Raw genomic sequence first — 27,834 nt, forward strand, 5'->3', positions numbered from 1 at the left:
AACTGAGCCTAGCTGTAATGTCAACTCTTAAGGCATAGCAAAATCCTGACTCATAATAGGTTTGCTGAGTGAGGGTGAGAATAAATAAATGAATGAATTTACAAATGCAAATCTACAGATATCTAGGAAAACTAGGTTCTTAATTATCTAAAATAATTATCTTTTATAATATTTTACAATAATTTTTAAATATTAAAAAACTATCTTTTCTATAAAATATGCATTATTACCTACCCCTTTACCAAAGTATAATATTTTACTCAGCAATTTATTCCTATCACTCCAACTCAACTGCCATCCACAGAGATAATTATATTTTTTTATGTGAAGTCAGTACATTAATACTACATACATATAGGTATTATACTCAGGTTTAAGGTTTACTCATTTTTATAAAAATGGGGTTGTAATTTAGAAGAATTTTTAAATGCAACTACTTACAAGTCAGTTCAATCTTATGAACAGGTTAAAGCATTTGTGTGCAGCTTGTTAAACTTGATACACTAATCAAGATAGTTTTGTCAAGCTTTTTTTTTACAGCAAACATCGTAGTTGCAAAACAGTATTGCAACAATTAAAAAAGTTCCTCCTTTTCTGTTTTTTTTTTTTTTTAACAGATTGTACTGATTATATTTATCTTAAAAAACAAATGGGAAAACACAGACTAAGTCTGGTACAGTCAGGTGATTTTGTTACTTGCATTTCTTCAAGTCTCTATTTTACAAAAGCAGAAAATGAAGCTCAGACAGAGGAACTCCTTTGTTTAGAGCCACACACTGGAAAACAGCACAGCTACAAACATTCAACTGCTTTCATTGCAGTCTCAGGTGGTACAGATCCCACCGCCGTATGTGCCAGGCTCTGTTCCAGCTGTCACATTACTCAACAGGATAGAGGAACTGCTCCTCTGTTAATAAGGGAGTAAATGAGTAACAATTTTTAAGTTTTTTTAAAATCAAAACCAAACAAAACAAGAAATAATTCCCATGTATAGTAAATATCTGCTTAACATATTTTTATGCTTTATGTTTGTTTGAATCCAGGTACTACTTATGTAGTTCAGGTTGACCTAAATTCAGGATCCTCCTGGTACCATGTCCTGAATAGAGGGTCTACTTTGCACTACCACCTTAAAAATGTTAAAACACCTACAGGGATCCTTCTCTATCTTCTGCCTTCTATGGGTACTGCATGCATGTAGTACACAAACATACATGCAGACACTCACTCACTCACACATAAAATAGAAATAAGGAAAATTTTTTAAGCTTTAAACATTCAGAAAATGAAATATTAGTGAGTTTCTACTACTTGGCCTGCTTTTAAAATACTTTACTATACATCAGAATTAATTCTTGTTTTCCTATCTGAAAACTGAAAGCTGTTGACACTATCACTGTCTATGTAAACACACCTCTACCAGTTACACAGAAAATCAAAGGTGTGAAAGTGAAATTATTACATGAATGTCAGCTGATGTTTCATCAGAAAATAGACTTCAGATAATTCAAAAGTAAAATCAATAAAAGTACTTATTGGATTTTTTAGTCTAATGATTTGGGAAAATTCTGAAGAGAGCCAAGTGGATTTGCTAACTGTATGGATGTTACAGGTGAGGGAAAAAGAGGACCAAGAATGACACTGCATTGTGGCTTGAACACCACAGAAGGTAATATTGCTATTTATTAAGATGAGGAAGACTGGGAAAGTAGCAGGCCTGGGAAATGTAGAAAAACAGGCAGGAAAACAACTTGAGATGCTCAATGAGATTTTTATGGGCCTTACAAATGGAAAAGCTGGTCCTGAGCGGGAGACTATTAATAGCCGGGCCATTAGGGAAGAGACTGGGACTAGAGATATAAACGTGGTGAGTCTTGTATGATACAGCTAATAGGAGTACTTTCATAGGTTTCCACTATGTAAAAGTTGTAAAATTAGAACAATAAATAATATACTGTATATGGCCTATAATCTAAAATGCTTACTAATCTTAATGTTTATGTAGTTGATTAAGCTAACTTTTAATACACAATTTCGATGAACTACAAAAATGGTTTATCCTGAAGTCTCTTTTCCATCTCTTTCCCTAGAGGCAATAAGAATATAAGCTGAACATCCCTAATCCCCAAATCTGAAATATGAAAGGCTCTAATACAACATTCAGAAAGTTTCAGAGCTGGGTTTAGTAGTAAACACCTACAATCCTAAAACTTGGGAGGATGATGGAGGATGGTTCTGGCTTTCAAGGCCAGCCTAGGATAAATACAACATTTAAGATTAGCTTGGGTAACATGGGGAGACCTTATCTAGGAAAAAAGAAAAAAAAAAGGTATAGAACTTGGAGAATTTTGTGATTAAGGATTTGGAATATTTGGCAAAATTTCAAAATCTGAAGCATTTTGTGTAATGGACAATCAACCTATACCAGCTTTTTTTTTTCCCCTAAACATTCTTGAGAAATATGATAAATACAGACTTACCCTATAAAACACAAATATAAATATTTTAAACAAATAAGAGATACCAACATTCCTACACTTTAAACACACACACACACACACACACACACACACACACACACACACACACACACACATTGTACTTGCAGTATAATTTACCTTTAAAGTTAGGATTCTAGGATGTCATTCTGTAGGGGGAAAGCTAACAGCTAAAATAAAAACAATCTAAATGTAGCCTAAGTAGAATCAAAATTATCAAGTACGAAATAATGGTAATTCATGAAATTTTCATCATGGACAAGAGAGTACATAAACACAAAAAGTATTCAGCAAAAAGTAAGAACCAAGGGAAGAACCAAGGTGTAAAAGTCACAGAGAGTGAGGCAGATGTCTAAGGCATACTCACACAGCTCTGGGTTCAGAGAAGACATCGGTATGGATGTGCATCATCAGATCCCCACCCGCAGCATACTCCATCACAAAGCAAACATGCTCTTTTGTTTGAAAACATGCAAAAAGGTTCACCAGAAAGGGGTGCCTGACACTATTCACAGTCTCAAAAATTCTTTTTTCACACATCAGACTGTAAGAGAAAAATAATACCAAAATTTGAAATAAAATTTCAAACTTATGAATTTAAAAATCATAAAAATGTATTTTGCAATATTATGAGAAATGTTCTACTTGATATATAATGGCAACTGAAAATATATTAATGAGTAGCAGAACATAAAGATTATACAGTTTGTATGATAATAACAGCTTGGCCCAAATGGGGCTAGTAATTATAGCTAATTTACATAGAGAGACCCAAAAAGTAAATAAAGTTTGTGAACATGGTAATTCCAAGGACAGCATTTATAATTCATTCGCTTCAGTATTCAAATTTTTATCAAAAAATATGAAGCTGAGAGATACAGATAGGCTGATAAAAATTTAATCTAGAAGACTGACAAGAAAGCAAAGAGAATTCTACACGTTTCAAAAGGGAATTCTTTGAAAACAATGTGATCTTCTGTGATATCATACAAATGTTTGTAGCAATCCCCACAAGAACAAGACAAGTTTTTGAAAGGAATGTGGCAAAACTCCTTGAATGTGGAACATTTATGTTCCCTAGACAGCAAAAGCAAAAGAATTCTCCCTTCTCCTGAAAATATTTAGCAAAACTCAGTGAAATATCAAGTATTATTGATATCAAGTATTAATACCTGACAAATTGATGTCAAGTATTAATAATAATATATTATTATTCAAATGAAGCTTGAATTAACTTTCTTTAGTACCTGATCAAAATATGGAGCAATAGATAAACCTGATTAAGAAATAATATATATTTCTAATACTAAGTAAGCTTCATTTCTGTTTCTATTGCAACTTAGAATAAAAAAAAATTCTTAAAGCTCTGTTTAATGCTTTTATTTTTAAATTAAGGACAAAGCCAGTGAGTGATTAGCTACTTGAGTTCAATGTCTGCAACACACAAAGTTGGAGGGTAGGAAAGAACACCATGAACTTGTTCTTTGAACTTCATGGGCACCATACATGATTATGATCATCATTATCCTAAAATATTTTTAAATGCTTAGATTTTGATTGTTGTGTGGCATTCCAAATGTCAGGGTAAATTACTAGTGTTATTAATTTATTAATTTTTTTTTTTTAAATGATAAAGTTGCCAGGCATGGTGGCACATGTTTTTAATCACAGCACTCAGGACTCAGAGGCAGCCAGGTCTCTGTGAGCTTGAGGACAGCCTGGTCTACATAGTGAGTAGATCCAGGACAGCTAGGGCTATGCAGAGAGACCTGTCTCAAAAAACCAATCAACAAACCAACTAACCAACTATCCAAACAAAAAACCCAAACCACCCCTCACAAAAGATGGAATATTTTATATGAGAGTATCCAAATTATATTATGAATGACTTGAAAATTTAAATAAGCCTAGTAGCCATTAAGAATCATATTTGTTACGAAAGTATTTTAAATTCTGTGTTTTTGCTCTACTAGGAGAAGAGCAAACACACCAGTTTACATGTAAGTACTGAAAAAAATGCAGTTTCTGATAACATTTGAGCTCCTTACAGATTCACATTCTAAATAACTAGATACTGATTTCACACATTCTAATTATTTTGACAGTCTCATGTGACATACACTGGCCACAAACTCATGATCCACTTGCCTTAGCCTTCAGAGTGCAAGCAGTACAGGTGTGCATTATCAGGCCAAGATCTTGTTTTAAATTTTTACATACTTAGAAAGCCACACTAATACTCCTAAGCTTTACTTTGATGTTTACATAAAGCACAGGCATAAATATCCATAGGAAAAAATTTAAGTTAATACCTTTGATTTTGTCCTACTTAAATTTATTGAAAAATGTGTTAAAATTTTTTTAAATAAGATTCTAAAAACATCTGCTTTATTAAAACAAACTGCATTTTTTGAGTTAATGTATGTGAAATATTTAGATGAGGTAAGACAAAGCTTATCTAAGATATAATTTGGGCTCAAACAAATTATAAACATGAGGGATATTTATGTGTGATTTAGTAATCCATTATGGGTGAATTTATGGTGGATCACGAGTACTCTACTTGATGGATGTCAGATTGGATATGAACTGACCATGTGAGAGGTAGTGTGGTGGTTTGAATGAAAATAGCCCCCAAAGTGGCACTATAAGGAGGTATGGCTTTGTTGGAGAAGGTGTGGCCCTGTTGGAGGAAGTGTGCTACTGTGGAGGTGGGCTTTGAGGTCTCATATATGCTCAAGTCACACCCAGTCTCAGACCACTTCCTACTGCCTGCATGTCAAGATACAAAATTCTCAGCATCATGTCTGCTTGCCTTCCTCCATGTCCCACCACAGTGATAATGGACTGAACCTGTGAACTGTAAACCACCCAATTAAATGTTTTCCTTTATAAAAGTTGCCATGGTCATGGTGTCTCTTCACAGCAATAGAAACCCTAAGACAGGTAGAAAAGACATCCTGACAATATTGAAGATAAGATTAGAGAGAGGAAGAAGCTTCTTTAACAATTCAAATTAACACAATGATTTTAGTCTTAAGCATTTTACAGCATCCAAGAAAACTATATAATAATCTTTAAACTGTTTCAATGTTGTCTAAATTGCATACTCCCCTTAAAACTTTTCACAATTCAAACTTTAATATTTGTAATTACATTTATGTATTTATTTTTTGTTGAGTATGTGTGCTGCTACATACAGGTGACAATGAATATATATAGTGGTCAGAGGACAATCTGTAAGAGCTAGTTGTCAGGTGTGCTAAGTACTTTTATACACTAAGCCATCTTGACAGCCCCTCAAACTTTAAATTCTGTATCCTTCATTTTCTAGAACAGTATAAATCCAATTTCTCCTTTAAAAAAAGGGGCCCTAAATCTATCAGTATATAATGATATCCTTCTAATAAACTGCTATTGTCTGTAACATTTATTTGTAGGTAAAATTTATTCAGCCTTCTTTACTAACAATGCTTTTATATTGTTGCCCTAAGTAACCAGTTTTGTTCAGAGTTCAGCAGTTATTAAAAGGTATGAAAAAATAATGTTCACATCAGTTATTAAAATCTATGAAAGAAATAAATGAACATCTTAGCCAGTAGAAAACCAAACCATTAATAAAACTCAGGTTTTAGGATTGAACCCCACATAACCTGAAAAGCTTTGGCTTTCTGCACCACACACACACACCCATACCCACACTGAAACGACTTCTGTTTCTATTCTGTTACAATTATTATAAATTGATAAAAACCCTGAGTGAGTGGTTACAACACTGCACGCGGTGGGAGAGATGAACTGAATGTTCAGAACAGTGGTAGGAAAACTAAGTAATGAGACTGAGTGTGATGTTACTTTGGTTTTCAACGATAACATATTAAAGAAACTGACTTGAAATTTACTGTAACCTAGGTAAAGTGGCACACTTCTAAGTAAAATAATATAAAAACAATATAGCCCAGACTACAGAACAAATTTAGAGACTCATGATCAAGGGAAGGGGGGTGGGGCACGACTGAATATTGGGCACACACCTGTAATCTCAGCAAATGGAACTGCAAGCTGCAGGCCAGCCTGGGCCACATAGAGACTTTATCTTCCCCAAAATAACAACAATAAAAGAGTAACACAGAGTTAAAAAGAACTTGATGGAATTATTAAAAGGGCAAACTACAAGGTAAACATAAAGGATTCTGGTTAGGTATAACTATTTTAAGTTATTTTCTAGTCATATTTACAAGTAATATATGTCATTTAAGAATATACTGGTCTATTTTTTTTAACTGATTCTTTTTCTTGAGGTAATGGCTTAGGATTTGGCTTTGGCTCTAGTCTCTGATCTATACTTTTTTATTTGTGGTGATATTAAGATTATTCTGGACTGTTACACAGAGAAACTCTGTCTCAAAAAAAAAAAAAAAGGATTATTCTGATTGAGTTATTTAGAAAGCATCTTTCTACAAAGTTGTGGTTCAAGGTAATGACAATGTAGCAAAAAGCTATATAAGCTACCAGGATAACACAGTAGTAAAGGTTAGAGATACCTTATCTGAAGTGCTCAAGGCCAGAACTGTTTTTCATCACAGGTAATGAGATACAGTACAGCAATGGGCCCCAGGTCTAAACACAAAATTAATTTATGTTTCATATGTACCTTATATCCACAATCTAAAAGTAATTTTACAACAATATTTTAAATAACTGTGTATGAAACATTTGTGAACATTGAGTGATAGATGTTGGCATCACATCTTTAGTCAAAAAGTTTAGAATTTGTGCATTTCAGGTTTTAGATTTTTAGATTATAGATGCTCAATCTATGACTAGTTTCTCATTATTTTAGGAACAAATGAATTCAAGACAAGGTCTCACTATGTAGCATGGACTAGCCTAGAACTCTCAACATAGAGGAGGGTGGCCTCAAATTCCCAGATATATACCTGCCTATGCCACCTGAGCGCTGGGATTACAGCCAGTGCCACCATGACTGGCTTGAGTTCAACATTATTAACATTACAAACCTGGAATAAAACCAAACTGTTCAAGGAAATAAAAACATTTGAAACTTCTGATATTTCAAGTTCAAATAGAAGGAATAAAAGATCATCCCTCACTTATCTGTTCTGTAACATAAATACACTTCTATGTATTTAAAATGGTTGACTATTTTATAAGCTCCATAAATTCCATTTTTTGGTAGTTTGGCTATCAAAGATGTATCTGTTTTATATGATTTGGTAAGAATGAGAAAAAGTAGGGGGGGAAAGGGTAAAAGTCAAATAGGCAAATTCCAATTTATTTTAAATGTCAATTTTTAAACAATGGTCTAAATTTTAAATTCTTTTGGAGGGATCTGAGTCAGGATCTCAGCATGTAGCCCAGGCTGGACTTAATCACAGCAATCTTTCTGCCTCAGTCTCCTGACTATTGGGATTAAATGTGTGCCCCTATGCCCAGCAACCTATTTTAATTCTAAGAACTACTTATATGAAGAATTAAAAAACATTGCAAGCATCAACTAGAAAGGCAAATGTGGTTAAATACAGATATATGTATGTGTCACGGATGTATAAATGTACATGACTAGGTCTAGTGTGCAGGCTTCTAAACCCAGATACCTGGGAGCTGGGGGCAAGAAGACCACAAGTTCAAAACCTGTTTGAACTATATGTTTCAAAAAAGCAAACAGAGGGTTGGGTAATGTAATTCAGTGGCAGAGTCCTTACCTATCATGCACAAGGCTCTGGGTTCAATCCCTAGTCATAAAAATAGAGAATTAAAGCAAAACAAAAACCCCAAACTAACTATCTATATGTGGGAGTTGGCAACCAAACCTGGTCCTCTAAAAGAGCAGCAAATGCTCTTCATAGATGACCTATCTGTCCAGTCTCTGCAAGGACTACTTTCTATTAAGATACTTAGTAGTGTAAGAAAAACACTACTAAATATCATATGAAAGCCTTTCTGATAAACATGTCATTTTTATAAAATATTTCCACATATATGCATGTGTATGAATCATATTAAGATATATTCTTGAATTCTAATCTTTTATTCCTAAAGTCCTTGCATTGTAATAACCATATAAAGATGTATCCATGGCATTTACCATTATTAAACTCTTTGAAAGCTAAGGCACTATACTAAAAAATATGAATTAAAAAACACAAAGGGGGTAACTGAAGAAATGGCTCAGCAGTTAAGCACACTGGTTTTCTTCTAAAGGACTCAGGCTCAATTTTTGTTACCCACATGACAGCTCACAATTGTCTGTAACTCAAATCCTACAGGGTCCAACACCCTCTACTTCAATAGGTACTGAATGCACATAGTGCACAGACATACATGCAGGCAAAACACTCATACATATAAATGATCTCAACATGTATGCTGTATGCCACTGCATGTGTGTACATATACAGAATAAATAATTATAATTTTTAAAAAATATGTAGAAGAGAAAATTCATAAAGGTGTATTTCAAAAGTGATGGTATTAACCATTGAGTTACTTGCGGACTATCAGGAAATGACATTTTACCTGTTTCAGAGGCTAAAATGCAATTAGTTTTACTAAGTCACAAATAAGTAACAGTTCCATGCTAATACTTTATTAGCATCTCAACTTATAAAAATGTAATGGAATTAGTTTAAACATTCCACTGTCTTTACTTGGTATCCACAAACCCAGCCTAAGGGAGAGAAGTGACTGGAAAGAAAAGCAACATTTAATTATGTCTGCCTTTTGCCATATAGATAAATTTAAGTTCATCAAATATTTCTAGGAACTCAGATTTATTGCTGTCCACTCTTAATCTCTCACCTCAAAGAAAAACTTCCATTTTAAAAAACTGACCTGTCTACTTCGTCTCGAGCAACAATGTCTCCTTTCTTTAAGGCTTTTATAGCAAACATTTCATTTGTGTGTTTATATTCAGCCAACAGCACCTGAAATAAGATTAAAATAATTCATTTCCATTTGAATTACTAATCTTGTATGTATTCCTAAAGTGCCGAAAGATTACCTTTCCAAAATGTCCTCTCCCCAAGACAGCACAGCACCTGAAGTCTTGTAGATTGAACTGAAACCTCTGTTGAGATCTAAAAGAGTAATAATCAAAAATAAGGCAACTATAGGACCAAATGGACAGCAGCATTGCATCACACCTACTTGTTCCTCACCTTTTCTCCTCAAGCTCTCGAACACTCCAACAACTTCGACCTGAGTCAGGAATGTCAAGCTCATATTCAGATTTGGATTTTGGACGAATGTTATTTCTGTCATTCTCAATATCGAAAACAGTTTCTGAACCCTGTAAAATATCAAGTGCTCAATAAACTAGAAGACCTCCAGTAAAAAAATTATTTGATAATCATAAAGTTGGAGAAACAATTCCAAAAACTTTAGAGAAACAATTTGATTTGGTTACTTGTTCTTATAGAAAAAAACAAAAACAAAAACAAAACCACAAAAAGAGCAACACATTATCTTCTACTTTATGCAGCCCATTGCATTCCTTTGGGCCTGTGAGAAAACAGAGGCTAATGACAACAGTGTTCCAACAGGAAGAAAGGGGCTATCTCCCATCAACTTCATCTCCTTGAGAAAATTTAATCATGAAAAAACAAAAACAAAACAAAACCCCCCAAAACCAAAACAACAATTAAAAAAGAAACACAAACTCATAGCTCATACTGGTAATTTTAATTGAAATGTACACTTTAGTCATTATGATGCTTTTACTGTAAGAAGGAATTGTATTAAAGAAGGGTTAGAATGCCTTGCCTGTCCAGGTATATCCAAAACTCTCATTTCAGAAGATTCATCTATCTCTCCAAGGGAAGAATCGCGTGGTGGGGCTGGAGGAGGTTCAGGTTCAAGATCAAAGTCCAATTTGGTTACTGTAGAATCACTTACAGAAGACAAAGCAATTTACCGAAACAGCAATCAAAGTCTTTATTTTTAAGTAGCTGCAAAACGAAAGCAAACTAACTTCTTTTAAATAAGGAGTGCAGTAGTTTCTCAATTTTACTTGGAAAGACTGGGACTGAGTAAGATATACTTAAGCCTTCTATGACATATACCTGGCTGGAGGTGCAAGTTCAGGGATGCGTGCATCAACCACCGGTACTGTAGTAGACACAGGAGTCTGAGGGCTGAATGTGCCAGAATGATTTACTGTGGGAATAGCTCGTCTCACTAGCCTTCCCCATGTGGCAATATTAATATTCATTTGAGGAGCTCTGAGAAATGTTTTGCCTGTAGATATAGTGAATAATGAAAGCAAAATAAGTAATTTCTTTATATATTACCAAAAGCCATAAAAAATTAAAAATTCCATATTCATCGGTTTATAATTTATGAAGAATAAAATTTGTAACTTAAAAACTAGTTCTCTAGTTCTTAATTATTTTGTTTTTTTTTTTAAATTAAAACTAGTGTAAATAACACAATTTTAAAGAATAGATACAAGTTTGGATTCTTTCTTAACTCTAGTAGTTAGATATGGTTAAAGTTTAAGGCATCTATGATAATGAACAACAGGACTCAGTGGTATCTAAGTTTGCTTCAAATAAGCTCAGAAAGCAGGGAGTGGTGGGAAATGTTAAGACAATCATGAGTTGATTATTACTGAAACTCAGTGTTGAAGGCAAGCATGGTGGTCCATGCCTGTAATCTAAGCAATTGAGAGACAAAGGCAGGGGGATCATTTTAAGGTCAGACAGCATAATTTGAGGTCACACAGGCTACTAGACTGTCTCAAAGCAAACAAACAAACAAACAAACAAACAAAAAAGAAATGGAGTAATGGATTCTATTATTAAGGATATGTTTAAATACTACTTAAAATGTTAGAAATTACAACTAAAAAGAAAGAAAAGACAATTACTTTTAAGATGACAGCTGGATTTTCTATAAACAAAATACCACATTTGATTCTTAGTAATTACCTTGTTGTTTTGAAAAAATTTTCTTTTGTCTTTGGAGTTTTGGTCTTCTTTCAATAACTGGATTAAAAAAAGTAACCTGTAGTGACGAAAATTCAAGTTGACATGAAAACTGTAAGGATAGTTTCATGAAATCTACTAGATCCTAAGTTTTGAGAACTTAAGGGAATCTTATCTATAACTTCGTCCAACCCCTTCATTTTCCAGATGAGAACACGGAACTAGAGAGGATAAATGACTTTTCTCAAGGTCACACCCCTAATATTGCAGCAGAGCAGCCACAACATTCTTGCACTTCTACATCATGCTGTCAACACATACAATTTCAACAGTAGTTATGCACATTAAATAAAATACATTTATTACCTCTGCAAACAAAGTACCCTGTGGTTCCAAATAGAGACACATGCCATGCCGCTGGTTGTCTAAAAAATCTTCTAACCTCAGAAATTTTACAGCACACAGAGATCGCCAATCACGCCAATAAACTGAAATTTCCAGTTCACGTGACTAAGATAATTTTAAAAAAAAAAGAAACAAAAAAAACAAACAAACAGAAAAGACATCATTGGACACACACTTGAATAAAATATCACAAAATATATGAAATACAAATACAATAAACAAAGTACACACCCAAAATCACAGTATTTTAAAAAAACTGTAATTTTTTTCAATTTTACATCACTTTTATCAAACTTACAAATTTTAACTTAATCAAACTTATATTCAGACAATCTCTGCTAATGCATTTCTAAAGTTCAAGGCCAGAACACATACTGAGAACAATCATTAACCACCAAAACTTCTCTTCCACTTAGAACCCCAATCTTTCAGGTTTCTCTTCTCCAAATACTGTTGCCTGCTGTCCTGTCGATAAAATGTCACAGTGCTTCCCTCAGAAGAATCATGTCAAAACCCATTTCTTTGACCCACTATTGGGCCACAGAAAGCCTGGAATGGCTTCTCTTCGGCACTTATATGTGCCATACACTGTGAGTACTGTAAGAACATCAGGTCACTGAATTTTCAAGATTACCACAAGGCAGCAAGGCTGGTGAGCACAGCAGTCTGTGTCAAATGAAGGTGGGTGGTGGTATTTAACCCATGTTTTAAATATGTTCATTTACTATAATATAAAAAAGACATATAAAAAATTAGTAATGACCTGAATATCCAGATCACAAGGACAAGTTAAGTATATATGATTTCACATCCACACAAGAGAGAGTATACTGTGGTTATTAGAAATAATGTTTACATGTGAAAACATACTTAAGGTTTTGACAACTTACTACTAAATATACCTTAGACAATAGTTTGTATGTTGGGATCAAGCCATGAGCTGATTTCTGCAGTATGTTATAATTTATGCACATTTTAATTAGAAAGTACCAGACTCTTCCACTGTTTTATTTTTTGGAATTATGCAGATTATTCACAATAAGAGCTAAATGTATTTCCCTTTAGGTTCTACAATAAATTACTTCTTTCATATAACAATTTTCATTTTGTGAAATTTTACAACTTATTAAGTTTCTAGTATGCATACATAATAGATTTTTTACTTTATAAAATTAGTTGATGAAAATGAAAACATTTATAAAAATTAAACAAGAGTCAAGACAAAACATGTCAGAAATACTCTGTTGTCATATGATCTGAACTACAGCAGTGCTTCTGGGAAGTGGTGGAACTTCAGGAGGTGGGGCTTTAGCTGGGAAGGAGCAAACTGGGAGCATAGAGCTGAAGACTACAATGGCATTCTGTCCTTTTTCTTCACTTGCTTTCTGGCTGTCAGGAGGTGAGCAGCCTTCCTCCTTCATGTGCTTTCATTATGTCTGCTTCACCCGAGTCTAAAATCAACTGGGACAAGTGACAATGAACCCCAAACTCTGAAACTGGAAGCTAAAGTAAACTTCCTCCCTTGAGATGATTTTTCACATGTGTTTTGTCACAGTGACAATGTCTGGCTAATACAGATTCATTGCTAGCAAAAGAAGGAATCAGAAAATAGACAATCAGAAATCCCAGGATCTCATCTCATTTCTGACTCATAAGTAATATGGCAAAATTACCTTGGAATAAAAAGTATGAGAATGTAAGTATTTAAGATTAACAAGTGGCACACACACACACACACACACACACACACACACACACACACACACACACACACAAAAGAGCATTAATACTATTTATATTCCATTAGAAGTTCAAGTATTTTAGGAGCTGAAGAGATGGCTCAATGGGTAGGAGCCCTTGCTGTACAGGCATGAAGACTTGAGCAGTCAGGTGTGGCTGTGGGAACCAGTAACTCCAGTGCTGAAGTTGGGAAGGGGTAACAAGAGGACTGATGTGGTTTACTAGCTAGCCAGGCTAGCTAAAAAATGGTGAGCTTCACATTTAGTGACAAATCCTGTCTCAAAGGAATAAGGTAGAGAGTAGTAAAACCAGATCCCTGACCTCTACTTCTGGTGTCTGAATGTGTATGCACTGGTGCACACAGGTATATACACATACACACAAATCACATGCAAACACAAGGTTTAAATATTTTAGAGTTATTTTTAGAAATAAATTGCAAGAATAAACTGAGGATTGGTAATTTAGATTTTTTTTTTCTTAAATCAGGATAATGGAGATTTACTGGCTCCAATCTTCTGCCATTGTTTTGAGCAGGAAGACTTATTAAGGATCAAGAAGATATATGAGGCAAAGGCTTATAGATTAAGCAGATAAAAGGGGTACAAATGTTAGTGATGGAATTACTACTGTTTTTCTTTACACTGATGAAGCGGTGGGACTATGCAGGGAGCAGCCCCAGTCACTTCGTTTTTGCTATCCATTCTAGTGAGTCTATTAAAACTAATAATCAATTATTAATTGATTTTTCTTTCCCTGTCTCTAGTCTGTATGTCAAACTGAAATAAATTAGAAATCTGAGATTTGGTAGCTAAGGTAAGTTTCTTGGAGTTCTACCAGGTTTCAGGGACAAGAACCTTTACCTTTTGTCCCTTTGCACTGTTCCCTGTGAACACTCTTCCCAAACTGAGTGGTTATCTATCACCTAGAGTTACTATTAGTACTTTATAATTTATACCAGGAACTGGCAGTTTTCTTTAACCCCTAACACCCAGTGTAATTTAGGAAAGTTGACTAGAGATATGGAATCTGAGGCACAAAGCACCATACAGACCAACTAAGGCTTCTATGTAACGAGATGGCACCACTGTCTAGAATGTAAACTACAGGTGAGTTCTAAAGGGCAAGGGTTTACAAGTAATTTCAAAGGACAGGAGAAATACAATATGGACAGAGTAAAAGTACAATTCAAAAATGCTGGGCAGTAGGATCGAAGTTAGGCATTAACTGGCAATACTGGCTGACTATACAGTTCCTGCTTTGTTTTACTTTATTGTTAATTTGAATTTTGAGTAACAGAAAACTGCAGGGTATGAATAAGGAATCTGTGTGGCTTATCACTCTAGGGCTAGAATATAAATAGAAAAAGACAAGAGGCACCAAGTCAGATTTACATGTAGCTAAGGTATTAGTGTAACAAATACAATACTGTATTGTACCTAAAAAAAAAAAAAAAAAAGATGCACATCTAACACAAAGATGCACGAGGAAGGATGAATTTCCAAACGATGTGCTGAGGAGCCCAGGGTGCTTGGGAATGCTTTTCAGAGGGAACAGTGACATCTATGGCACACTAGGACAACTACCAGATGAGCTTTATGTACACAGTGTCACTATCAGCACTGCTATGTTCATCCTGATGCCATCAAATCTTTACTAAGCTTCCTTCTCTACAATAACAAAAAGAAATGAAATGATCCAAACGTTGGAAAACTATATTTTAGACAACATGCAGGCATACCATTTATTACTTGTAATTAAATAAGAACTAAATAAAAGCATTTAATACTTGTTCCCCTAATACTGACTTTCTAGGTCATAGATACAAATACCAATTAATAATTAGTTTATTGTTCTGTTTTTGAGACAGGGTCTTACTCTGCATATCCCAGGCTGCCCTTGAACTCTCCTCCTTGACCTCCTAAGTGCTGGGATTACAGGTACGCTTCACCTGGCACTTACTTCCTAATGAAGACAACTGTGGGCTATTTACTTTTATGTTTTGGCCTATAGAGACACCAGGAAAAATCACTGGAACACTAAACTGAGAAAGTTTGAGAGCTTTGCTGAAGTAAAGGAGAATGAAATTCCACTGCTGAAAAAAAGAGCAAAAAGCAAACTTTTTGTTTGTCCTGAAGTTTAAAAAAAAGGCCAGTTTTGGAAATTCATGAGCTAAGGAATGGTGACATTTTTACAAGAGAGCATGTAACAATTATCTATTTATTGGTCTTCAGGGAACTTCTGAGGAAAACGTGGGTTTTTGCAGAAAGCAAGCAGGTTATATACTAAAAAACTGAAAGAGTTAAATAAAACTCTAAAAGGAGATGTGATTAAAGTTAAAGAATTAAGAATGAGAACATGATTACTTAGCCAGAGCACATGTCATGATCACTCTTAGGATAAACGAACAAGAGCCAATAGTTATCAGAATCCAGTGAGCATGGATCTTGATAAGAGGACCACCCAGAAGGGGTGGTAACCACAGATGGACACTGCAGTGAAAAGCAAGGCCAAGAAGTGAAAAGGAGAGGGAGTGCACACTAACTTTCCCATGCTCCTGCCCTCTCATCTACCAGTATCTCTTATTCTAGGACATCATTCAGTAATTCAAGAACTTCTCTGTTAACGTTGACTATTGGGGCAAAGAATAGAACAGGGAGAAGACCGGAAGCTCCTGAGGGAAAAGACAAATCAGCCTTGTCTTTTCTTGAGGAAACAATAATATCTATCTGGTTCACTTGAGAGTCCAGTAAGAAGATTCTACAGATGGAAAAAATGTGACAAGAGGGAACAAAGGACATGACACAGGGACAGTGAACATTTAAGGCCATGATTTATGCTTGAAAAGTCAGTCTACCACAGAAGCACTGCTTGTGGCCTTAGAGGGAAAGAGGCAGGCAAACAACGAGAACTGAATTAAGTCTTACAAGATTATGTTATGTGTAACTCTTTCCTATGTCAGTTCACACACTCTTCCACAGCCTTCCTTTTAATCCAAACTTACATATCTTTCTGTCTCTATACACTTATTGTTCCTACTTCTAAACTTGAATATATTTCCCAAACAAAACCAGTAGACTTTCCTACTGGTCTTCCAGCTCCCTCCATTCACCAAGGTTAGACTAAACATCCATTTGTCATAATGGTGCTCTGACTAACTTCAGTCCTCTCTCTTTACATTTTAGATGTGGGTATCGTACTCATTTTTCTAGAAAGTTGGTTCTCAAATCTGCAATTCACAATTATAACTGACTCAGGAAAATTTGTATAAATGGCCACCCTCCATTCCTTCATTTTGAACTCTACTTAGTGTGCTGGCCTTCTTGTTCTATCCTTCATGTGTCTTGGCCTCTTCATAATTTTTTTTAAAAAATCCTCGTTTTATACTCCATGTAACTTCTTTAGCCCTATCACAGAGCCATTTAACTCATCCTCAATTTCAAATATAACATTCACCACTTTTATAAGTTCTATTAGTTCTCCTTCCCATGTGCATGAACAAATAAATCACCAACTAATGGCTAAATCGTTTCAAACCGAAATCTATACATCTTCAATTTCATTTCATTCTCTTAAAACTTTGCCTACTCATTTTGGTTTATTATTCATTATTCACTCAAGTTTTTAAACACTTATTTCTTTAAACATTAACTTTATATTATCTATCTCAATCCCGTTACCTATTTCTGCTTAAACATCATTATATTCTCATCTATTTTCAAATTTTGACTACAAGTTCATATGGAATAGAATTCAGCTTTATGATTCCAAACTATTTAAAGTTTTTTTTATTTTTGCCACAAACAATTTGTTTTTTAACCTGCCAATCTTAGGACCTTTAATGGAAGAAACACTTCTAATTCTTTTTCATTTCTCTTATAGTAATTTTATCTCAAGGGAATAAGAGCAAAAGATGACACAGGATGTTCTACCCTGGCCTCTGAGGATGGACCTGTGGAAGTAGGCACTGGTGCATGTGAGTGCACGCGAATGCACATGCACACACACACACCCCTTACATAAATTTTAAAAAGTCTGTAAGAGTGTATCACTGAATGGCTAAAATGTGCCAGGATAATAAAAGGCATTATACATACACACACACACACACACACACACACACACACACACACACACACACACACTGTGCCAGTATTTCTAACTAACATTACTGTATTCCATCCTTAACACCCATCTTAGAAATAGTGACCCAAATGGGCAGCAGTAAACTTATAAAACTTGCCACACTATTAGACAATTAAAAGATAGCAAATGGACTCAAAGCATAGTCAACCAATGCTGTGGGATGGTCTGTATGTCAAATGTGTTGCTGATTGGTCAATGAATAAATCACTGATTGGCAGTGGCCAGGCAGGAAAACTCTAGCAACAAATGGCGTCCAATGTGGTGGCAAGAGTTTCCACCTAAAAACTGGGAAAAAGGATTCTAAAATGGAGCTAAAAACAGTTCCTAATTGTCTCTCTCAAATGAGTGGCAGCTGCCGGTTTGAGCTACTGGCGGGTTCCTAGCGTGCGTGTGCGCTCGACCTGCAGTATGGCGGAATGAGGCCTCTGCAAGTGGCACATTAAGCTGTGTGGTGGATTTAGCCTTTGCTAGTACAAAAAAAAAAAAAAAGAGGTTTCTTGGCTACACGCTGCTTTGATAGAAACATAGACCCACTATTTCTGAGAGTTGATGGCTCCCAGAGCTGGCGGAAAACGAATCACCGCCATGTTGGGAAGCTGAAGTGGGCGGAGCCAGCAGCCACAGCGCCAGCGCCGTTTCAGGCTTAGAAGGCTGCAGTTCAAAGCAATAGGCTCAAGCTAATATAAAAAAATAAGCCACGTAAAGATGGCTACCACACAGAGAATCTGGATTATGTTCTCTCTGATATTCGTAACTGAAGAAAAACATTTGATTACAAAAGCTGTTAAGTTATGCCAAAATGTATATTTTAAAGGTACCTTGACTTCAAAATTTGGATGTAAGGATATGTTGCTTTGGAAAGGAGGCTCTGCTTTTGTTTCCACAGAAAGCCAGAGGCTATGGATTTGTTCCAGATTAAGCTACATCAGGTTTGACCAGCCAAGACCACCTGAAAGGTCTCCGATGATGACACCATGGCCCAGATGATCCAACATCCAGAACCGTTTCAAGGCAACTGGCTCAGATGATACAGCCTCACGGACTACTCCATGATCCTAAAATTTTCTTTGTTTCCCCAGAAGATACAGCGCCCCCCTCCAGCAGGAAGTAGTAAGAGAAGCTACGCCCAAATTCCCAAATATACCAAGCTGACTTTGGAGATGTGTAAAGGTTAAAACCTTCCTTTTTAAGAAAAGAAAAGGGGAGCCGGGCGGTGGTGGCGCACGCCTTTAATCCCAGCACTCGGGAGGCAGAGCCAGGCGGATCTCTGTGAGTTCGAGGCCAGCCTGGGCTACCAAGTGAGTTCCAGGAAAGGCGCAAAGCTACACAGAGAAACCCTGTCTCGAAAAAACAAAAAAAAAACAAAACAAAAGAAAAGAAAAGGGGAAGTGCTGTGGGATGGTCTGTATGTCAAATGTGTTGCTGATTGGTCAATGAATAAATCACTGATTGGCAGTGGCCAGGCAGGAAGTATAGGCGGGACTAACAGAGAGGAGAATTGAGAGAACAGGAAGCTGGGTGGGGGAGACACTGCCAGCCGCCATCAGGACAAGGAAGATGTAAAGTACCGGTAAGCCACAAACCACGTGGCAAGGTATAGATTAATAGAAATGGATTAATTTAAGCTGTAAGAACAGTTAGCAAGAAGCCTGCCACGGCCATACAGTTTGAAACCAATATAAATGTCTGTGTTTACTTGATCGGGTTTGAGCGGCTTGGGACTGGCGGGTGAGAGAGATTTGTCCTGACTGTGGGCCAGGCAGGAAAACTCTAGCAACAAACCAATCTCTTCTCCAAGCATCTGGCTAACACTGTTACTTCATTAGAATCATCTCTTAAAACTAGGACTTGCCCAAGAAAGATCTTTATGAACGTGATCCAGTGAGTTAAGACACAAATTGGAACCCCACTGATATTCCTCACACTCTTTCTCCTCATTCTGCCTTTAAATTTAAAGACAGTCAAACTTGAGATATTGCTTATGAAAGATTGTTTTTTTCACTGTGGACTAGTGGTAGCTTCTATAACAGATAATATTTCTTTCTATCAGATCATTTAATGTAGTAAACCAGAGATCAAGCACCCTATTAAAAGCCTACAGACACGGTAGAACATGTAGGAATCAGAGGCAAGAAGACCACATGTTTGAGATCAAAATAAGCTTAGAAAAAAAAAAAAAACCAACAAGACAAAACAAAGACAACAGCAACAACAACAAAAAGACCTTTTCCTCTCTTCTACTTCATAGCCTATAACTAACCGACAATGTGGCACCTCTCTGACTCTGCTGTTTTACTTCACACTACACCTCTATCTCAGGTTTCTTTGCTGGCAGCATATCAAGTTCCCATCTGTGTTAGGGAGTTATTTGTTTCCGCTTTTGGGAATACTCTTTGGATCTTAGCAATCTGTCTACGTTTTCCCACAGCGGGTCTCAGGTTAAGCATAATTTCCACTGTCAACGGTAGTTCCACACTTCTGACCCTGTAATGCAACTCTATTCCCTCACTTCTGTGCAGATTTTAAACTATTTACTAGTTACCTTCTTTTTCTACAAGACTTTGACCATTTGGACCAACACAGCCAGCAATGAGATGATACTTGGCATAGAATGTAAAATTGGTGACTAGTAAGCCTGTGAGTTACACACTGTAACTATGTATCTCTGCAAGCCTATATCCTATAAAATGCCCGGCATGTATAAGCTGATGAGTAAATACGCAAAGAATGGTCTTACAGATGGATGAGATTCACTTATGATCTCTAAACTAGAAAAACTCTAGAACTTGCCCTTTTCCAGTATAATTGTTTTCAAACCTTTGTGAGATTATTTTCTATTTTCTTGCTGTGGATTAAGATACACTTAGTTATTAAGTTTTACTAACTGCCTTCCATTTTTTACATAAATTTTCTTTCTATTACTACCACCACAATCTAGTTCACTTCTCACTACCCTATTATTATATCTCAGTAATAGATATCTACCAATCTACATGCCTTTCAACTCTTCTCCCTCACGTTTATCTTCACATAAATCCTAAGGTCAAGTCTTCTTGTATGAATTTTCAAAGAACACTATCATAAAGTATGAATAGCAAAGTCATTATCTTTTAAGATGAAATCATTAGAAAAAGATACATCTTTGAAATAAGGTAATAGACTATATAGATAGTTCTGTTGTAAAAAGAAAGCCTGCAACTATTGAGATATATATTGAAAAGCCAGTGACAGTGAATTTCTTAAGAGAACCTGAGAGATTTGTTTATGTTGTTCATTGTTAATCTGCACTTGGAAGTCCTGGAATGCAACAATAATCAATAAATATTTGATTAAACAGGAGCGTAAAATGAATGAATGATTCTGAACTGAGAGGAAAGATCAGTCTGGTGCTTTAGGACAGAGATGAGTCAAATTACTTTAGTAAAAGAGTGAACACTAAGTTCTCACCACTTCTCTAAATAATTATATGGACTCAGTCCTCATCTATCACTGAAGTAGAATATAGAAAAGGTTAAATATCTATAAAAGTTATCTGACAGATATAGCAACGATAAGTCTGGACCAGGATGTTTACTTTGAAGATAAAAATCAGATAAATTAGAAAAACATTGTACAGGTATAAGCTAGAGGTGTAGCTGGCAACACTTCCTCAGGCAACATACATATGCTTTTGACTCATTGATCTATGTAACTTGAAAATAGCATAGATACTGTAGATTTTTAAATAGTAATATCTGTTACTTTAATTTTAGATCAAAATACAATAAAGGCTGATTATTTTTCTCCTAGACTAATGAATGGATTTAAATCTAAAAGTTATCTTGCAGAGTTGAATGTACTGTGTTGACTTCTATTGTTATATAGACACAGACTGGATCCTAGCTACTTACATCATTCATGAAAGACATTTTGACACACTGACAGCTGGGAAAACGGAGCATAAGAGTTCCTTTCAAAGTCAATTTTGCAAATCTTGCTACAGAAGAATCACTGCAGTAAATAGATTGTATGTTATTAAATACAAATAGCTGAGCATGGCAGTGGCAGAGGGCTGTAATCCAAGCACAGGTTGAGGAAGGAATACTGGCAATTGAGCCAATTGGAGCTACACAGAAAAACAATACAAAATAACCCCAAAGCTAACACACTCTATATGCACACACACATATTCTGGTACTAGATCTCACCACTACAGACTTTTCTATATAAACTACACATTTTCAAATTATTGCAAACTAAAGTTATTGCAGCAATCAGGTATCTATCTATGTCTTAAGACAAATGTATCTACATCCCTCAGATGAGAAACGTTACAAATATGTAAGCTCTTCTACTTTTACAAACTTCTTGGACCTGGTGTGGAGGTACATGCCTTCAATCCCAGAGGCAGGAGCTCTGTGAGTTAGAGGCCAACCTGGGCATATATCAAAACACAAAACAATGTAATATACAAAACTTCTTAAAGACTTTCAATAAATAATAAACACACTCTTCTCAAGTAAAATGTTCTCCTCTTACCCTGTCTAGTTCCAGTGTAAACTTCTGGTCCCACGACTGATTAGAAATAGGCTTCCAGCTAGTTTGACCAACCACAGTATTATCTAGCTTCAAAACAGCACAGACATCATCTGTAATTAGAATTGGTAAGTTTGGTTAAAAACTTTAAATTGTTAAAACACAAGTATCACTATTTTATAGCACTAAAAGTCTGAAGACTCTTTGAAAAGGATTTTTATAATCAGTATCAGATTGTCTGAATTTTAATTAGCTTTCTTTTGTATACACAAACATTCCTATCAGCTCCTCCTAAATTATCTTTTATCTGATAAAAACACAAACACTAAAGTGCTATTTTGCATATGTAAGAATGTAATTCAACTACCCTGCTTATACGTGTATCCATATTAGCCATCTGATCATCATCCACTACATTTTTTAGATAGAAGGCTTATTGCCTTAGATAGTTTTTTTTTTTTAATCTCTCCCCCAGTTCCCTCTAAACACAAGAAAGCTACTTCTGTACTCTCTTGAATGTTGAACTGTCATTTGCCTTCCCTCTCAACTATATGTTTAGGTTTAGTTTATCATTATATACTAGAATATCCTCAACGTGTTCCTAAATCTCTTATTTTTGCTTTCAAAACTCTGAATGCATCCCCTCCCAAGGCTGATTATTTAGTCACTATCTATCCCAGCACATCTCTCATCCATTAGCAAATTAAAAAAGTTTAGTTTGTAATGGTCACCAAATCATTAAAAGAACCAAGATGGTGTCTACTAGGAAGAAAAGTCTCACAGTGTCTGTAGCCCTTCACTTTGGAATAAATAGTAATATTTAGTATTTCATTCTTTCAAATGATTTTGTTATTTATCCTGAATTCTCATTCATTTTTAATAGAGTAAAATGTGTTGCTTTTCTGTGTTCTATTATAAATTTAAAAATTTTTTAAATAATAGCTATTAAAATTTTTTGGTCCTATTTGGACACTTCCCATTTTTGTCTGTCTCCATTGATAAGGCCCTTTAATCTGTGGCATGATTTTAAAAAGCATGGTTACTGAACTGGACAAGTCATCGGTTTTCAGGAGATTGCGACTACTTCCACTTTTACTTTTACTAGTTCTGCTCATAAAAGATGATCTGTTTTCACTTGGACTCCATCCAGGCAGTGCAACTGATGTTGCTTTTGACCGTCCAGGGACATTCTCTAGGATATCTTGGCACCCCATAAGACGGACTTCCAAAGTACCTGTTAATAAATAAATATGAAATAAGAACAACAATACAATATACAAAACCATGTCTGTTATCTGTTTAGAAAGAGAGAAAAGAGGGTGACTTGCTAAAATAACAAAACTCTTCTACAGAGGATCTGGAAGCTATAGCCCTTCTTAGTTCACCTAAAGAAACAACTGAAAACTCTTAATCATGGCAACTGCAACAGTTTTGATAAAAAGGAACAGTACTAGCCAGAATGGTAGGCTATACCTGTTATGCCAAAATTTAAAGTTGAGGCAGAAGAGGCCTTTGGGGACAGCCTGTGACTACACAGAGTTCTAGTCCAGCCTGGGTTACATAGCAGAATTTGTATTAACAAATAAACAAAAAAAGTAACAACAACAGAAGAAGAATAGTTACCAAAGCTAACTGTGGGGCACAAAATAAGTTACATAAACACATATATAAATATTCTTCTTATAATGATAAAGATTGTAGAATTATGTGGCTAGAAAACATGAGGGGGAAAAAAGCTAAATATTAGCATTCAGATTAGATACAAAGAATTCTGTGTGCAAATAACAGCTGTGCTTAATAATTATATAGTTAACACAGAAAAGTACTTTACCACGACTGCATAAACAAACAGCTCCTGTTCTATTTAAAATGTAAAATTATCATTTTATTTTTCCGTTCTGACAGGATAGTCAAGTAATTATGGGTTACAATTAAGCATAAAATAACTATAATTTTTTTAGACAAATAAATAATAAAGGTGTTCAAAATGAAAACAAAGAATTGTGATTAAAACTATCTGGATACACGGCTTTGTCACTATGGACTAAACTTATAATTAAAAATGTTGCCTCAGGGTTGAAGAGATGGCCCAGGGGTAAAGAGACTCACTGTTTGCTTCTGAGGACCAAGGCTGAACTCCCAGTACCCACGTGGCAGCTAGCAACTGTCTGTAACTACAGTTCCAGAGTATCTGACCCTGTTCTGTCCTTCAAGTGAACAGCTTGGGTGTGATACACAGACATATAAGAAGACAACACCAAAACACATAAAAAATATAAATAAATAAACCTTTTTTAAAAAATGTTGCCTTCATGAGCCAGGCGGATCTCTGTGAGTTCGAGGCCAGCCTGGACTACCAAGTGAGTCCCAGGAAAGGCGCAAAGCTACACAGAGAAACCCTGTCTCGAAAAACCAAAAAAAAAAAAAAAAAAAAAAAAAATGTTGCCTTCATGTTCAAATTTTAAATAGTAAAAATATTTTAGGAAGACTGTTTTCTAGAACTGTCTAGTTAAAGTTTTAAATGACTAAAATTTAATGTCTAAATTTTTTAGTTACTAAAAAGATATCGAACTTACATTTTCAAATAAATAGAAACAAAGCCTCCAATTTCAAACAACTAGAACAATCAGAGAAAAATCTTTAAATGTGTTAAGACACCAGGTCACAGGCACTGAAGCACAGTGATCCCTGAAGGATTAGAAACAAGCCCTAAGGCTGCTCCTAGGACTACCACAAGGCTTTCCAGAACATGGTGCACTCACGGGGAACCCAGAGCATGAGACCAAGGCATCTAGATACTGCTTAGATCTCCAGGTTTCCCTTTATAACACAATCACCCAGGTACTAACTACTCCCTGCTTGAGAATGAAATACTAGAGGCAGGGAAGGAAACCATGAGAAAAGACTAGAAAGAACAATATTCTGTATATATAGGTAGGCATAAGTGTCCCTACCAACCATGATTGAAAAAATTCAATTCTCTGCATACTACAGGGGGGATTCAGAAAGAATTTTGTTGCAACAGTAAAAGGTAATTACTCCCAAATGACATTCTTGTTGTACATAGAAGACCATAAAAACTACACATACAAGATTAAATTATTCCTAGGTATCTGCATACTAGAACAAAGCTTAAGAATGCTTACTCAACAATGCAAACTTTGCAATGTCTGCTATCTAGTCAAAGATTATCAGGTGAGTTTGTTTTGTATTACTACATTAAAAATTAAGACATAGTGACTTAAGAAACTTAAATATTATAATTAGCAGATAAGGATATTAAAACAATGACATCTATATTCCATCTGTTCAGAGGTTGAATGGAGACATGGAAGAAATGAAAAAGCTCCAAAGTACTAAATTTCTAGAGACAGAAAGGACAATGCCTAAATTTTTTTTTTTTTGGTTTTTCAAGACAGGGTTTCTCTGTGTAGCTTTGCGCCTTTCCTGGGACTCACTTGGTAGCCCAGGCTGGCCTCGAACTCACAGAGATCTGCCTGGCTCTGCCTCCCAAGTGCTGGTATTAAAGGTGAGCCACCACCGCCGGGCAACAATGCCTAAAATTTAAAAATATGTACTGGATGGAATTGGTGGCTGATTCAGCACTGCAAAAGAAAAGGTTGCCTGAGTTACAGACAACAGCATCAGAAAGGATTAATACACCACAGAAAATAATAACGCTTATATGAACTATGAATTTACCTTAGATAGAATCATGTAAGTAAGTTTAAATAAAGTTTCTGATAAAAAGCAGACAGAATGGGAAACAGAAATGTGTATTTTTTAAAAAGTCATTAAAAGCTCTCAAAATTTTATGAAAATTATAAACTCAAGAAGCTAAATGGATATCAAATCAAAGAATCATAAAGTGTGTCATATTTTAATTTTTTTTGATAAACAGCACCACAGGCAGCAAGAAGAAAATAACACCACATACAGAAGTACAGAGATTAGGATAGCTGTAGCTTTCTCATTGGAAACAGAGCACAACTACTTTCAATATACCTGAAATACTCTTGTAATACTGTCCTAAAAAGTGATAGGCATTTACTTTAAAAAGTCATTAAACAGTATACTTAAGATGGGTGAATCCTACTGAATAGCTATGCAGAGTAGCAAACTTGTTAAGGTGGGAAAGCAGTTATCTTTTTGTTCAAGTTTGTAAGGTTGTGGAGCAACAAGACAGTTTAAGCAGAGTGGCTACCTTTTTGTTGTTCAAAAGAAACAACTTGTGCTTGTGTTTTATTTGTTTTGTTGAAACAATGGCAAACTTTCCTCATTTCCAGTGTAAATACTCAGCTGTAAAAGTTATCCTGGGGAAACTGAAAACATCTGGTTACTACTTCAAATCCTGGTGGCTTATTAAATATTTTAGTAATTTCAACATCAGGACATGACAATGCTCACCACCTGCTTTCGTTTAGAGAAAAAAACAATCCAGAGGGAGCTAAGATCTTTATTAAACATCTAGAGGTTACATTCTTTTATGACATGGCATAATTACACTATGAAATAGGGTAAAACCACATTCTTCACCTTCATAAGCCATAATACAAAAAATTTAAAACATGTGAATCTAAGAACTAAATGTATTCATAAACTTTTGTACTCAGTATTGTAACCTGCACAATTGTGTTATTAACTGCTATTGCTGTTTAGAGATGAGGCCTTCTATGTAGCCCTACCTGACCTGGAACCTGTGATCCTCCTCTCTCAGCCTCCCAAGGTTGGGACTGTCAACATGTACCACTATGCTACATTTATACTCTTGATATAACTGAGGAATATATTTTAAAACAAAATCTGAAAAAAAAAATGTCTTAGGACTACTACTGCTGTGATTAAAGACCATAACCAAAAGCAACTTTGGGATGAAAAGGTTTATATTTCAGCTTAGGTTCCACAGCATAGTCTATCATTGAGGGAAGTCAGGGCAGAAACCTGGAGGCAGGAATTAATGCAGAGGCCATGGAAGAGTGATGCTTGTTGGCTTGTTCAATCTACTTTCCTATAGCAGTCAGGACCACATGCCCAGGGATGGCACCACCTACAATGGGCTGGGCCCTTACATATCAATCACCAATTAAAAAAATGCCCTAAAGGTTTGCCCACAGCCTAATCTTAGGGAGGCAGTTTCTCAATTAAGATTCCCTCTTCTCATATATATATATATATATATATATATATATATATATATATATATATATAGCTTGTGCTAAGCTGACATAAAACTAGCTAGAAAAAACAGACTCGAACAGAGAATGAAAAATAAATTGTAGCTGGGCAGTGATGGAGCACGCCTTTAATCCCAGCACAGAGCGAGATCCAGGACAGGCTCCAAAACCTGTCTTGAAACCCTGTCTTGAAAAACCAAACTTAAGACAGTAAGTACAGTGGGTACCTAATTACCACACAGTAGTTAAAAACTGTTTGTGGAATAAATAAAATGGTAGGTTGATGATGATCTCTTCACTCATCATAGGTCTACATTCTTGTTTTGAATCTGAAAAATACATACCATATTATAAGACAGATAATAAGGCAAAGACATTTAAAGAAGATAGGGGAAGATGGCTTACAAT

The 27,834-nt window shown here is 35.5% G+C and overlaps 1 protein-coding gene across 2 annotated transcripts in view; it reads right to left on the bottom strand.

Annotated features, from left to right (window-relative positions):
* The window catches only part of Pkn2 (protein kinase N2), a 114,853-nt gene that overhangs the window by 13,858 nt on the left and 73,161 nt on the right, over positions 1-27,834 (bottom strand). Inside the window, exons 7-16 of one of the 2 annotated variants that reach the window (XM_052731970.1) lie at positions 23,301-23,486; positions 22,256-22,365; positions 11,813-11,956; positions 11,450-11,525; positions 10,583-10,757; positions 10,284-10,410; positions 9,680-9,810; positions 9,523-9,598; positions 9,354-9,445; positions 2,866-3,042 (exon numbers count right to left, since the gene is read on the bottom strand). In XM_052731970.1, the coding sequence (XP_052587930.1) occupies positions 2,866-3,042; positions 9,354-9,445; positions 9,523-9,598; positions 9,680-9,810; positions 10,284-10,410; positions 10,583-10,757; positions 11,450-11,525; positions 11,813-11,956; positions 22,256-22,365; positions 23,301-23,486 (1,294 nt within the window). The remainder of the gene's footprint in view (positions 1-2,865; positions 3,043-9,353; positions 9,446-9,522; positions 9,599-9,679; positions 9,811-10,283; positions 10,411-10,582; positions 10,758-11,449; positions 11,526-11,812; positions 11,957-22,255; positions 22,366-23,300; positions 23,487-27,834) is intronic. The other variant, XM_052731971.1, reaches the window with a different exon arrangement.

This window comes from Peromyscus californicus, unplaced genomic scaffold, assembly GCF_007827085.1.
Source record: "Peromyscus californicus insignis strain IS unplaced genomic scaffold, ASM782708v3 Scaffold_9__1_contigs__length_137607984, whole genome shotgun sequence".
In the NCBI taxonomy this organism is placed as follows: domain Eukaryota; kingdom Metazoa; phylum Chordata; class Mammalia; order Rodentia; family Cricetidae; genus Peromyscus; species Peromyscus californicus.